The sequence below is a fragment of the Anomalospiza imberbis genome, chromosome 13, assembly GCF_031753505.1.
Source record: "Anomalospiza imberbis isolate Cuckoo-Finch-1a 21T00152 chromosome 13, ASM3175350v1, whole genome shotgun sequence".
Classification (NCBI taxonomy): domain Eukaryota; kingdom Metazoa; phylum Chordata; class Aves; order Passeriformes; family Viduidae; genus Anomalospiza; species Anomalospiza imberbis.
The window spans coordinates 9408543-9423817 of NC_089693.1; the positions used below are offsets into that span (position 1 = coordinate 9408543).

The following is a 15275-nucleotide window of genomic DNA, read 5'->3' on the forward strand; positions in this document are numbered from 1 at the left end:
CATACAGCAGCCTATTACTACTAATTTTTCTCACCCGTGTGCAAATATCCTAGTCTGCTTCATGAACCTGTAAATCAGTTAAAAGGGTTTGGTGCCATTTTAAAAGTCCTTTTTCTCTTATGCAAAGTAAAATGTTAAATGAATAAAGACTTATACCATCAAAGCACAAAAACATCTTAGAGCATTATAACACAAACAAACAAAAAATTGACTACCAGTGAGATAATTTTATAAAGCTAGATTACATAGGCTTTACTGGAAAGAGGTCAAGTTTTATAGTCTTAAGAGTATTAAAAAAAGTCCAGATTGTTTCCAGTTCTCAGAGGTCTGACTGCCTTTCCTTCCAGACCAGGAATCAGCATAACAGTTGCCTGTCTATAGGAAAGTGGGGGGAAAAACACGGAGAATAAAAGGGAATGTTTGATTTGCCAATCATTCCACAAAACATGGGACCTACAATTTGTGTTATAAATACATTTCAGTACTTAAGGCTCATGTTCAATACAGCGTTAATCTTTACCAAAGACCATGCTAAACACCTAACCAAGCACTGAGCACCTTCAACTATTGCCTCAAACCCCATGCAAGTGTTTATTTCTGCAGTTTCAGACATGCAAAAAAAATCCTTTGACATTCATAGGGCATCCTGCATGCTGGAAGTAGCCCCCAAAGTTTCAGTGTTTTCTTGGAGGAAATCATTTAAAGGGATTAGTAAATAGCAATAGCTTATGGTCCAAACAATAAAGCAAGCAACTGCTCTTTATGAAACAGAAGAAGAACGAAGAAAAAAATCAGAGCTTCCATAACATGAAAAAATGAGTAACAAAGTCCATATAGTTCTTCTTTAAATACAAACTCTCCCAGTTCTGTTTCTGAAAGTCATGGACATGCTCTGTACCCCTAAGCCTCCAAGCCAAGGCTCAGCAAAAGCGCTGGTGGGAAGCGACACCTACACCTGACACACACAGCACCAGGGTGTTGCACATCAGGAGAATTAAAATGCCTTGGATCCTGCAGCACTGCAACACATTCTAAGCTCTGGAAATGAAAACTACAGTTGGCAGGGGTGATCCTCTCAATGAACCTGCATTTATCATTTTTCCTGTTATTGCCAAATTTGATAATTAATGTAGGTCATTTTCTTCTGTGTAAGAAAATAGCATTTGAAGTCTCATAGTTAGTAGAAATAAGATAGGTTTAACTGGCAATGCTGACAGTTATTTTGAAACAGTAAAGAGCAAAATAACTGTTGGAATTGGTAAAGAGATTGTTCTTTGGTTGTCTCAAGCCTGGTTCATTATGCAAGTGTTAATTAAATCAAGAAGCATCTTACCTATTTCTAGAAACAAAATCTAAAGATGCAGATTTTTAAAAGAAGATTTTTCACTTAATCTTCTACAGTAGAGGCATACAAATTGGAGGAAATTTAGGTTCAAGTACATCACTACTAAAAGGGTCATTGTCACATTCAGTCTCTCCTATAAATAATTTTCCCATGCTGGACAGGCCTGAAAGGATGACTGTTAAGGATATGAGGGATATCATCCACATGCTCAACAGCAGAAATCCTGTTTCAATTACCCACTGCCTGGCAAAACAATGTAATTTTATCAGAAACACCTTAACATGGGATGAACCATTTTATCAAGCAAGAATTTTCCTAATCATTATTCTAGGGACAGCATAAACTGAAATTCTTTTCTATTTTTTACTAAGGCTTTCCATGTTAAAAGGAGGAAGCTGCTATGAACTCTCACAGGGCTTTAAATGTTATCTGTGGCAGAAACAACACAGAAAGAAAATAAAATCCATATTGATCACGTTCATCCTTCATGAACAATTAAGCAAAACAATTTTCTCATTCGTGCAAAATTTAACAGGAGCTTAAACAGCTCAAGAAGTTCAATAAATCTAGCTGAATTATCAAAAAACTAACTACAATCTGCTCTTTCCTTGTTTAAGATCAGAGAAAAAAACAGTTTCAAAATGTTTGTATAAGCAAAGTGATTAATGCACCATCAGGCTTTATCAGCCTAAAACACCCTCTCATCCATGTATATCTGAAGAATGACTTCCCAGTTCCAAGGACTGCATTTCCCACAGTCCTTGAAATATATCTTTTTGATTTAGAAGCACTTCTCTACTGTATCTCAAGGAACTCTTATTGATAGATGGCAGCAGCACTACGTCAGGGCTCTGTGAGCATGGGATTATTTCTGTTACCTCCAGACTTTTCAGTCTTAATTTAGAAGGCTGAACCTAAGCCTTTATCAATGTCAAAATTCTTGGATAAGAACATGTACCAACTTCTGGAGGTTCACTAGGGGCACGAAGAGGTCAGTGGGAAATTCACATTGCATTGTATCAATCATTGGGTTCCTCTAAAGAATGTCAAATGAGCACCTATCTTTATAATGCTAATTCATCAGGTGTCCTGTTACTAATCCAGTGTAGAAGAATTAAGTTAAAGACTTTACAGTAGAATATTTGCCCAAGTACACATCTTCCTGTCTGCTCCTTGGAAATGAAAGGTTAAAAAAATAAATTTAAAAAAAAACCCTTTTAATCTGTTGCTAGAAACTGAAAAACATATTTGGGAAAACTTAGAATTGTAAACATTAGAACATGAAACACTGAATGTGAGTTTAAAAATTTCAGTCTTTTATGAAAAATGTGCATGGTAAAAATGCTAAAAAAGCAAGGTACTTAGTATTAAAGTGGGTTTTTCTATGTAGCTCAACCTCAAACTGAATAAACATCAATTTGTGGCCCCAAAAGTATGTCTAAGAAAAAAGGAAGAAAATCGGTAGCCCCTGCATAGCCCTTTATCATCCACTGGAGCAGCCTCAGTATCTGTCCAGCACCCAGGGGAGCAAGAATAAGAGAAACGACTAAAAGTTTTGGTCCATTCTCCTTTCTTCCTTTAGAAATCAATCTGGGGGATGACCTTGCAAATGAGGAGTCACTTCTGCTACCTGGGAATGCTCTGCCAGCTGCTGAGGTCAGTATCATCACAGCCACAGGAGGACTACAGACCCAGGCCATTGAGTTTCACCACAGAATTTGGTGGAATAGGATTACAGCCTCTTGGAATGTATTTGATCCAAATTGAAATGATATAAAATGTGTTTTCAGCAGCAAGTGTACTATTACAGATTCCCTGTGAAGGCTGTTATACTGCACAAGGTGAAGACCTACTGGCTTCTGTAAGGATGATTTACACACAGAGACCTTTGGCAGGGCTGGGACTGAGGCTGTAACAGAAAACAAGGAAGTCTGTAATTCTTAGTGCACAAAGAAGCATGGACTGCAAACAGCAGTTCCACTATTTTCTCTGAACAACAAAACCCTGAACTAAAAATGGTAGTTGGTGCTTTTAAGAAGTGCCAGTTCCCCATTCTGTTTGCCAATAAACAAAAGTATTTAAAAACACTTTTCAGTTCACTAAGCAACCTATCACACACAAGTAATGATATAATTACTCGTGCATATGCTGCTCACACACTTCCAGCCAGCAATTAGCCCAAACAAAAGTATTGTTTGAATAGGATCATGCCTGACTTACGCAGTACCAGTCTCTCTAAGAGTAGCTTTGCCTGAAAATGTAAGTGGTTTTCATTTTCTCTTAATCCTTGCCTCCTTTCCACTCCAAATCAGAAACACATTTCACTTGATTACGGAGCTAACTTCCTTACACAAAAAAACCCAACCAAAAAACATACTCTTAAAAATAAAGACCAAAATTAAACCAGTGAACAAAAAAATAAATGTATATATATAAAAAATAGTAGAAATAGAAATATTAGGGAACACCTAACATCACCTTCAGTTAAATTTTCAGAGAAACACCAAATGATGCCTTTAATCTTCCCACAAACACATGGCTGTAAAGTCCTTAAATATGAATTTAAAACTTGTTATGGACATCTGTAGGATTAGTATGGAGTACCACAAACCTGGCCTAGTAATTTCTTACACAAGATGTCCTAGCTAAGAGAATGGCAAGACTCCCAGGACTCAAGTCAGTGAAATCAGTGTTATTAACTCTACTATCAGCAGACTGGCTGAGTGAGGACTGGAAGGCCAGTCCTCTACATAGCAGAAAAGGAGTATTTCTAACACAGTGCCGAAATTCCCACAGCCACATATTAGTGGTTGCAATTCTGGTGCTTGGATAAAATTAAGTTTATTGGTTCATTCTCCAAATACACAAATGAAACCACCAAGTGTTCCATAGTGGAATGTTTTCATTATAGAAGAATTCCTGAAATAGTTGGTGGCCACTTGAAAACAGTTTGTTTATTCAAAAAAAAGAATCTCTAAATGAAGAGCTAGACATTGAGATTCAAGACGTTAAGTCTTTTTAATAGTTCTGAATGCTTTTTTAGGATATCAACAAAAATGGCTTGTCAGAGAAAAACACAGGTTTCAGGCTCCTTCTCAAATCCAGAGTACTGAAGATTTACTGAAGAATTATGTGCATGGGTAGCAAGTGAGCCACTAACTACAAATCTTCCTCCTTTCCTGGGATTAGCGCTTGTCTTCACTGATGTGTTAATTTGCAGTAATGTCCCTTACATGACTCATCTCCAAGCCTGAAAATGCGTGGCTCCATTTCTCTGGTGATTTAGATGCAAACTACCCCGCAAAGGAATAAAAAGGCTCAGCCTGGGAGCAGAAGCCAGCAAGCTGCTGATACTCAAAGCCAGGCTGTGGCTCGGGTACCGTTCCAGGGGCAGAGCAGGGAGGATGGCAATCAGCAGCAGGTGGAATGGAGAAAGAGATTAAGAAAATTGTGGAAAAAGGGCTGTCAGCCCAGTGAGACCTATAAGACAACTTCTGTCCACACAAGAGTTTCCTTGATGTAATATGAAAAACTTACAGAACAAAAACAGGTATTGCTGCTGGACTACAAATAAAAAGGTGGAGTAATAGGTTCCATCAGTTCACTTCAATATTAATTTTTGAAGTAATTCAGATCCTGGGTTCCACTGTATTTTTTTCAAATTAATACTTTAAATGTCACACTCCTTTTCCCTGTAAAAAAAGCAGAAGCCAAGACAGACTATTTCTATTTGTGGAAGACAAGGCTTTAATGAGAATATTTTCCCAATTTTGGCATTCACTTTATAACAAGGCACTTTTCTAGCAAACCCAAAGAAAGACTAGTTATTAAATGAACTGTAGCAGCTGCAGCCTGGGTATTACAGCTTGCACATCTAGTTGAAAACAGACTGACCAGTTTCTACCTTACCTCACATAGCTAAACACTCACAAGTCTGACAGTGCAGATTTTCATTAATATTTGTTTAGAAACATTCGATTTCTTTGCCAAGATTGGACTACTTAGAGCCATATATCTCATTCCAGAATCAGGCTATCCTTGTTGTGACTTTAAACTGGTAAACATCATAAAATTCAGAAGAAGCAAGGTCAACTAGAAAGCTGACTGGTCAAGCAAACATTTTCTCTCTTTAAAGATAAACTTATTTTCTTTTTTCCTTCCCTTTTTTACCCACACCCCCAAGAGAACTCTCAGCCAGCCAGCCAATCAAAGTGGAAATGTACTTCAAACACATTCAGCCCAACCAAGTTTTCACTGCTGTCCTTCTTGGTGGTCCGTCATATGGAAAGGTTTTAATACTTGGAAGCAATACCTTAAGTGTCAGAAAACAAGAACATTTTATTTCTGCAAGAAAGCTTTCCAGTACTACTAGTATTCTGGAAAAGAAAAAAATTCCTTGTAGTAGATTAAAAGGTGAAAAGCCAAAAGAAATCAGAAAGAATACTAGGAAACTATTCCTTATGGCAAGGTTCAACATGTATCTCAAGGTTGGAGAAAGGGCTATTGCTTGTACATTCATTTCATAATTTCATTTATTTTCATACATTTATTCAGTTATTTAATTATTTTCATGAATGGTAAGGGGGGGGCATATTTTTTTCTAATCTCAAATTTCTAACAGCAGTTGAAGTCTTTGGCTATGCTTCAAAATCTATTTGGTACCAAGTTAGGTTTAAATTGCATTGACTCATTAAAGTTCAGAAATGAAGGATGCAATGCACTGATACAAGACATCACATGGTGAACAACACAGAAGCCTTTAGAAAATGTTTAAATTAAACATTTCTACATTTCTGTCCTTCGGGATCCCTCAGAAGTATTTGCTTTGAATCACTGTTTTTCCCTGAAGATACAGCAATAAATGTGTCAAAACTAAAATGTTCCACTGTACGCAGATGTCACCCCAGTGAATCAGAGTGTCATTATTTAATCAGATCTTGAAAGGTATTTTCCTCTATAGTCATGAAAGTGGTATAAAAGATATTCACTGAATTTTGAAAATATCTAGCCAAAGAATTTCATCTGCATGTAATTCTTAAATACACATAGAGCAACAAAATATGCAAAGAGGTTAGTGCAGTCCTATACAAAAATGAGAGCAAAGTCCTGCCAGATTAAACCAGAACAAAATGTACTATCTTGCATGTACAACATGAATCCATGTGTAATTCTGCTGGGCTAGAGCAGAGTACAGTGTGTTCCTGTTAATATTTACTCATCTTTCATTTCAAACTGTAAGCTTGTCATTTCAGATAGCAAATACTTTTGAATATTTAAGTAACAGCTAGTTCTATTTTACTGAGATTACTTACTAACAAAGGAATGAATGATTCTGATTAAACTGGCTCCCTGCTTGAAAAATATCACAAACAACAGCCAAAGAAAACCCCTTTGAAACATTCCTGTATTTGGAGGATGTAAGGAAACTAATCTTGGATCATGACGATGATGATGCTGCTATATAAAAATATTATCCATCTCTCACTGGAAATTTTACTGGCCTGGAGAAAAGGAACAGTACAAGTGAGAAGATGCTGCTGTATTCTTTATTTATGTGGTAACCTTCCAGTACTGATTCCATTTCTGTGTTGGATAGGTTAAAATGGGCTTTCAATGTATATATATTTCTCTCTTTTTATTCATCTGTGTATTCTTATCACATTTATCAAACATATCCATTCCAGCTTATAAAAATTTAAGAGATTACCCAATGAAGACTTCAATCCTTTCATACCAGTAAATGTCACAGGAGTTGAATGGAGCACAGAAAACAAAGATCTAGTTTTCTTACCCAGTTTGACCATGATACAATTGAGTTTTATATTAACATTGCAGCAAAAGTAAAATTATAACTGTGTATTATTACAAACCTATGAATAATTTCCCAGAAAACCACAGAAAATCTTTTTATTCAGCAAAGAAATGCTTGTTTACTTGCAGGAAGGTAAAGCTAGAGACACAGATCAGTTCACATCTGCATTCAATGTATTTATAACTTTTAATAAATAATGCTTAGGGACTGAATTTTCTTTCAAAAGAAACTACTGCTAATACAGTTGCTTTTACTTTTAACATTTTGATGTTTCAGCACCACTTTCAGTTCCAGGAATTCAAACTAAATTTCATACTGCTAAGTGTCTAGGAAGAGCAGGCTTCAAAACTAAATCACATTTATGAAAGAACAGAAGCTGGCCATATCCTAGATCCAATTCAGATCTCAATGGAATTAATGGAAAACTTTCCAGCAAATGGAATTCTTTCCATCAAATGGAATTGAGCTTTGAACTGGCTTCTGTATAGAGCTATGCTGGTATTTGAGGCTTTTTCAAGGGATTCATTTTGTTTGTTTTTTAATCAGCTATATTATTCACATAGTCCAAACAGTCTAGTCAAAGACTCAGACTAAGCCTCTGTTATATTTGATTTATCATCTTCTTGAAAACGTGCTCCATTAAATGGAAACTATTCTGATCAAAGTGCATAACCTTTATAGTGTTTTCAACTACTGTCATTAAATGCAGCCTGAGTTGCAGCTGCATTTTACTGTCCTATAAGTTATTGCTTTCCCAGGTGTTTAGTCCAAGGAAGGTCTTATCCAAGAACCTTTTCTGTTGATAATCAAGACCCTCTAGGGAAGCAAAAGTATGAATTATTGTAAACATTTAAACTAAATTCAAATAGTTCACAGTGGCTCGGCATGCTTTCTATTGTAGCTTTTCTTCTTCCTTTTGTCTATCTAAAAACATGGTCAGTTTAAAGCTTAAATAAACTCACCTCAGTTTTCTCTTTTAGGATAGTGATGAGCAAACTGTTTTCTTCAAGAAGCTCCTGCAAGGAGCCCATCTTTCAAAATAAATCTGCCCATCACTGACAGAACCACACCTTGAGATGCAGGGGAAGTTTGGCTCTTCTCTCACTTCTACAGGGAGTGTTTCCTAACAAATTCCCTCCTCTTACATTAAGAAATGTACTTTAAGTGTCTATGAATGTAATTCAGACAGTTTTGATGTGAAATTCAACTGACTCCTGGAACACATTTTGTTATGAGTAAATTTCCACAGCACGCCACACATTTCCTAGGTTTACTTCAGATCTTCTGCCAAGATTAACAGCATTTCTTTCATGTTGCTTTCTTTACATTTATATCTATATTCCATGTTTAAAATAATGTTTCTATGGGTCTGGAGAAAGCATTAAAAATTTTTAACTTTAAAAAAAATTGTTTCTTTCTAAACACTGTTCCATCCATTATTCCCATTTGCTTATAATTTGCCCAACCTTCCCTTACAAAAACTTCATTAACTAATACAACATTCTGACTTTTTGCAAGCTGGAAAATGCAAAATCTGCCTAACACTGATTTTTCCATTAAATAAAACAAATTAGGTTAAGTCAAACAATTCACAGAAAGGGCAATCACTTCTAATTCTACACTTTGCAGATGTAACTATAAGCATCTATTAGCACATCACTAAAATATTGCTGCTTTGATCTCCATTACACCCTATTAATATTTTCCAAAAGTGGTTTCACTTATTACTTACGCAACTAAGTGCCTTAATTTGGATTTTGCACAGTGTGTTATCGTTCAACTTGCTATAAATTTGATGTGCTTTCAAAAGATAAGACACACTCTCCATCTGAACCTGTTTCACAGTAATCTTTATGTCAGAGTTACATGAATCAATTAATCTCTATCATTTTCACCCAAGGGACACTGACCTGGTCATCATAACGGTAAGTGAGGAACTGTTCCCCCGTGGTATCCTCAAGAAAACTCCCCTGTGGAGAAAGTGCAAACTCAGGCAAGAAGTATGCACCTTGGGACTGCTCTGCTCTTGTCTGTAAGAAATTCAGAAAGGTCACGTTACACCTACTACAAACACAAGTAATTTTTTTTTAAAACTATGCATATAATTACAAAATCAAGACACGAACTTCTGGAGGGGAAAAAAAAGTGTTGTGTTTTAAGGCACGGTATTATATTTTGCTGTGATGGAGACTTGCTAAATACCTACAGAGGTTCAAACCAAAACAAGATGCCTCAATTGCAGAATAACCTACTAAACCAAAGCAGACCATCTCTGGCTTATCAAACATCACTGCTCAAAGACATTCAAAAAGCAATGTTACATTTTCTTTTTCCTCATACACTTCAGTAGAGAAGTAGCTGCTGCAGGTAACAGGCTTTTGGTTAAATGCAACATATTTATTTTTAGAGGAAGAAACAAAGACAGAATCATAGATTAACTCAGCTTAGAAAATATCTTGAGGGCTCATCTAGTCCAAAAGGAATTAATTACTTTCCTATCTTGCAGGAAGATATTACTGCAAAGAAGAAATAGGGAGTGGAAATGACTGGAGCTAGCACAGGCAGTGCTCCATATTAGTTCAGGATGCTACTCACAACTGGGGAAGAGCATTTGAGAACACACTGGGAAAGAAAAAAAGGGCTCATTTCATGCTACAGAGGAGTTAATTCTCTCGGAATCATAGCTGGTACCTCCAGCTGGGCTGTCTGACACCTGGGCCCTGATTAGAGAAACAGCTTTTGCTTAGAGATCTGTGCCTGGTCAGCCATCACAACACACCCGAGGAGTGCCCAGCACACCCAGGCCTGATCCAACAGCATCTCCCTGCACTGGAGGTCTCAAGCAAGCCAGGTATGCAAATGTTATTCACAGACTCTTCTGCCCTTATTCCTCCTGCATTTAACACTGCCCTGAGAAGCCAAATGGTTTGCAAACTACAGAAAATAAGCAATCATCTTTTGAATGCAGAATATTGAGTCCAGCTGTGCAGTGAGGACAGGGCAAGGAGATGAACATTCCCTTCCAAAAGGTTGAAACCTTTCAGGGAAGGAAAAAAGGCCTGAAATGTGCAAGTTACTGCTGGACATTTACCAATGAATAAACTTAATAAATAGGGGCATAATTAAACTGTATATTTTGACATTTACACAGCAATTTCACATGAAAGCTGGCAGTTGCCATCATCCAGTTTCTAGACTCTTGGCTAGAACTGTACCAAACAGAGGTGCCAGCTGACTAGAGATTTCTAAGGCAATCAACATAATTTAAAGCAGTTTGTGGTGGAAAAGGAAGGTAAGACCTACTGCGCTTTCTCTCTTGCAGTAAGTTCACCTTCTGAAGCTCACAGCTTATCTCATTAAAAGCAGATGGCATGTCATTTTCAGGATGGTCTGGAGAAGCTTACAGGGCTTTTGCTTACTCTGTTGAGAGCTGTCAGCATCTCAGACTGCAAACCCCATCAGTCATGACAGCATCAGATTAACATACTTGGTTTAAATCAAGCAGTCTTCATATAAACTAGAAATAGCTTGCAAAGGACATGTCTAGACTAGGGTAAAGGTCATATTTCAGCATGCAAGACTGAACAAGATTGTAAAGAGGATTTTTTCATCAGGCCCACATAAGAGTAATTCACATTCACGCTGTATTATCATTACATTTCTATATAGCTTATTGCAGCAGAGATCTCCCTTTTACACTTTAGCCAACTGACCTTATTTATGCATAATTAAGTAATAAAATATGGAGAGCAAATCTACATTTGGTAACAACAGCTTCCCCATAAGGCCACCAAAAGAGGCCTGCAGTGCTGCTTCCTGCTGAATCCGAGCTGGCTGCAGCTGATGCAAGCCTTGACATGTGAAGCACAACCCAGACATGAAAGGGGCTGACATAATCTGGCATCTTTCCCCACTGGTTTCACTGGGCCATCCATAGATCCTATGTGAGGGAATATGGCAGTGATGTAATCCTATGATTTCAGCATAGGGCTAATGGATAAGAGATATGCATTCTAAATCTCAAGTGGCCTAGGTTAAAGTACTTATCATTTCTACCTCAGTTTTGCCAGGTGTAAAACAATTACAACACCTACTGACCTACCTTAATGGTGCGTTGTTTAGTTTATATATGTAGACTATTTTGGAAAAGAATCCTGTTAAGTGCTAGTGATTTATAACAATATTTTTGGAAGATTTGCCTAATTTACAGGCAGAAGAGACTCAAAATTACCCCACCATACCTCTTAGCTAATTGTATATATCACACTGTTGCCTAATCTCTCATAAACAAATTTGTCAGTAGGATACGTAGCAATAAACTTGTTTGGATTTCTCATCTTTGTAATTTAAACATTTAAAATATAAAGTCTTTGGACAATAATCAGTGTTATGCTTTGAATATAAAACATGCCAATATTTGAAGCTGAAATAGCAATTTGATAAACATAACAAGAAAAACAAGGGGTTTCTAGCACACATTCCATTTTCTTGTGAAAAGCTAATGAGCAGCTAGGCACTTGAGGACCAGAGGAATGCTCACTAGATTCAGGCAAGCAAAATCTGACATCAAAGCACAGAAAAATTCAGTGTAAAATGTGGATATTGTATAAGGTTACACAGGCGGTTACAATGGGAACTGATTTTCAGCTGCAGCAATAGGTACTGCTACCTGTCTGGTATAAGTCAAGTAAAAAAGAATACCACCAAGCAATTAATTAAAAACAAAACAAAAAACCCACTACGAACACACTATCAGCTGTCATGGCAAACTGATACTGAAAGCAATGACTTATATCTGACAGCCCAAACTGAGAAGTTAATTTTAAAAAAATCAAATATTCAAGTGTTCACAGAACTATTTTGTATCCACTCACCAAAGCAGCAGAAAAACATTTTTACCACCTAGATGCAGGCACCTCCAAATAGGCTGCATGTTCCCAATGCACTTTCATTCATATATTGTACTGAACACAAAATACAATGTTTCCACTTAGTCCATTTTATTCCCCACTGAGGAATCTACCAATGCTCCTTATGAGCCTTTTATATTTCTCTGGGCACTTTGGCTTAAACATAATTCAAATTTCAACAGTCTGTGGGTTTATAGTATATTTGAGATCATCTCTGAATGACTTAGCTAATCTGATATAAATTCATGTTTTACAGTAAAGACTGTAAGTGCAAGTTTCAGAAAACAATTACATTTCATGCTAGTGTTTTAGGTCTGTTTAATGGCCAGTTTAATCTCAATAGCTTTAAATTAAATGTGTCAAGTTACAAGTACATTTAAGATTTAAAGCAGGCATTTTAAACCAGCTTTTAAGACAGTAGAAGGTGATAACGTAGCCAAAGCAGATATAATACTATTCACTACATAAAATTCATTGACATTAATATATCATGTAGCAAGGAAGTATATATTACCTACTGACAAAAAAAAAAAAACAAATATAAAAATTGGAAACAGATCAGTGTTTGAAAATCTTTCTAGTTGATGAGGACATGTAACTTATTGGTCAGAAACTGAAAAAATAAGGTCTTCCATGCTACATCTTTCTAGCTATGTGATCAAGGAGAACTATCCTGATCAGCAGAAGTGGGAAGTGTGAAAGGCACTGGGTTTATTCAAGCCTTACGCTGGAGCACAGCTTTGATGTCAGGCTGTGATTGCTTCCTCACTCACCACTCCCCACCTGAGTGCTGAAAGACCAAATTACTCTTCCACTTTCAATTGCACAAGACACAAAGAATTGCCTGTAGCCGAGCTCTGCTGTTTAAATCTCTTTCCACCAAAAGCTGTGCGTTGTTTCTGCCACTGCCCAGTTTCATTGCTCTGTAGAACACTGACTAGAAGCTGCTGGAGTTAAGGATTTGAGGATTTGATTTTATTTTATTGTTGAGAGTCAGAGGAATGGTCACTGAGTGTTTCCCAGCCAATGCTGCCATTAACAAGCAGCAAGGCTGGGAAGGACTGAGCTCCCGCACACAGCTGAGCCTCTCCCAGACACTGAGCACAGGAGGTGCTGCTGGGGCACAACTTCTGGTTCATTTGACCCAAAATGAATCCCACTGGAACATTCTGAAACCACCACAAAATGCAATGTACTTTAACTGCTCCTTTTTTTCCTTAATACCCAGGATTCGTGTTAGCTATTTTCATCCAGCTTACTTAAAATTATCAAATCACTAAACTGTAGAGTTTTCCATTACTAAAAATTATAAATATTAATAATTGGTCATTCCTTTCAAGTTATAGAATAATAATTTCATCCAAGGATTTAAACTGCTATTGTAATTTAGATAAATTAAAAAATCTGGTTTAGTCTACAGTTCTTGGAGATCATTTGCTACTAAGGCCAAGACAAGGCTCAGCCAAACCTCATAATAGTATGCTACTATTCTACTTAATCACAGTCACCAGGAGACTTGAAAGTAATTGTTCCATATTTACATGTAGACAGCAGCAGTTTTAGAAAGAAAACTTTCTATTAAATCTGAGTTGTAAAGGTCATGAAAATGAGAAAACAGAGGTGTAATGTCGCAAAGAAATTACTTGAACATAATTAGAAATAAAACATTAATATTTCAGGTACAGAGGAATTTTTAATTTTAGAGTTTCTTGGCACCAAGAACCATAGACAGAGAAAAGTAAGAACTCTTCCTTTTATGTACACTTATAACATAAAAACATTACCTAGACTTAAATCAGTCATTCCCTAATTAAGCCTGTGTCCTTGCTAAAATTGGGAGTATAATAAGAGTAAACTGAAGTAATACAGAGGAAAGCTTCAAAATTTTCTATTTCAAATGCTGAAAATTACAAACACCATGTTCTTCCTGAAACTGCCTCAATATCTTGCTTTTAAAAAGAAACACAGACAAACGATAAAAGGTCCAATCAACTGAAGCTTTACAGTTATGCACAAGTGCACTACCCTGCCCAAAGTAAATTCTGTAAAGAAAAGAGAAATACAGTGAAGGCAGTTTGCTTTCCATAGTTTTGTGGCTCTTTTATTAGTTCTTGTTGGAAGTGGAAAATGGGCAGCATTCATTTCCAAAAATCATTGTTTTAGGGAAAAAAAAAAAAAGAGATGAGAAAAGCAAAATGGGAAAAACTATCTGCATTCTTAATGACTTGTAAATACATGTTTGTCAGATTAATATGCACAGCAAGTCCAATCATATACCAAATTGTGTGTATTCCCATTTAATTCAAGTTAAATATGTGTCTCCTGAGCTGCTGCAGCATTTGATTTACGCCCCAGGGAAGTAATATACCAGCTAAGTAGCAGTTTAGTTTAATGGATTTTCAAGGACTCCAATACAAAAATGTTAGATAGAGCACAGCACTCCAGCTTCATCACAACATGAAAAAGTGCATTTCCAGATAAACAATGTCACACTAACAGTTCAGAATTTTGGCTATCTCCAGAGCAAGCAATCCTGATGAATAAATATCTAGTAAGGGTCAGATTAGATTTTGTCGTGGCCAGGATCTACAGAAACAGCTTCCTAATGCTAGACACTCTGAAACATTTAAAGACCCTGCAAGGGAACTGAGTTTCCACAGAAGCTGCCAGCAGCTCAGCATTTCTGCAGACCAGGCCAATTATTTAATTATTAATATTAAACTAAGAGGCCAGCATTTCAAATCAGAATTAAAGTATAAATGTCACTTCTCCTAGAAAAATGAAAGAGGACTTGGCTGAACTGAAGTCAAGCACTTCTTCATGGAAGAATCCTGAAAGAAAACTTGGCTGTCAGATTTCATCAGGGAAGTCACAACTGGGACAATGAGACAATCTGAAACACAGAGTCAAAAGCTCGGCTGGGGACTGAACTAGAGTGGGAGACTCAAGGACTGCTCTTCCATGTTGCATGCTCTGTATTAGTTAAAAGCAGACTTTAGACATGTCTGATTTAAGCCCAAATCTAATAATTTTTCCTCTCATCTCTCATTCTAGGCCTGCTTGAACATGAAGAAATAAAACAAGCTTGGGAAAATGTGCCTCTGAGATGAAGATACATACAAAGATAAGCAAAAGACAATTCTTAAATATTTTGGATAAGCCACCATTTTTCCAACAAAGTAAAACGCTGACAGCAAGCAACTTAGAA

General features: G+C 36.7%; 1 protein-coding gene across 2 annotated transcripts in view; it reads right to left on the reverse strand.

Annotated features, from left to right (window-relative positions):
* ADAMTSL3 (ADAMTS like 3) overlaps positions 1–15275 on the reverse strand; it is a 177417-nt gene that overhangs the window by 132747 nt on the left and 29395 nt on the right. For both annotated transcript variants that reach the window (XM_068203801.1, XM_068203800.1), the window contains one exon: positions 9068–9187. In XM_068203801.1, coding sequence (XP_068059902.1) covers positions 9068–9187 — 120 coding nt within the window. The remainder of the gene's footprint in view (positions 1–9067; positions 9188–15275) is intronic.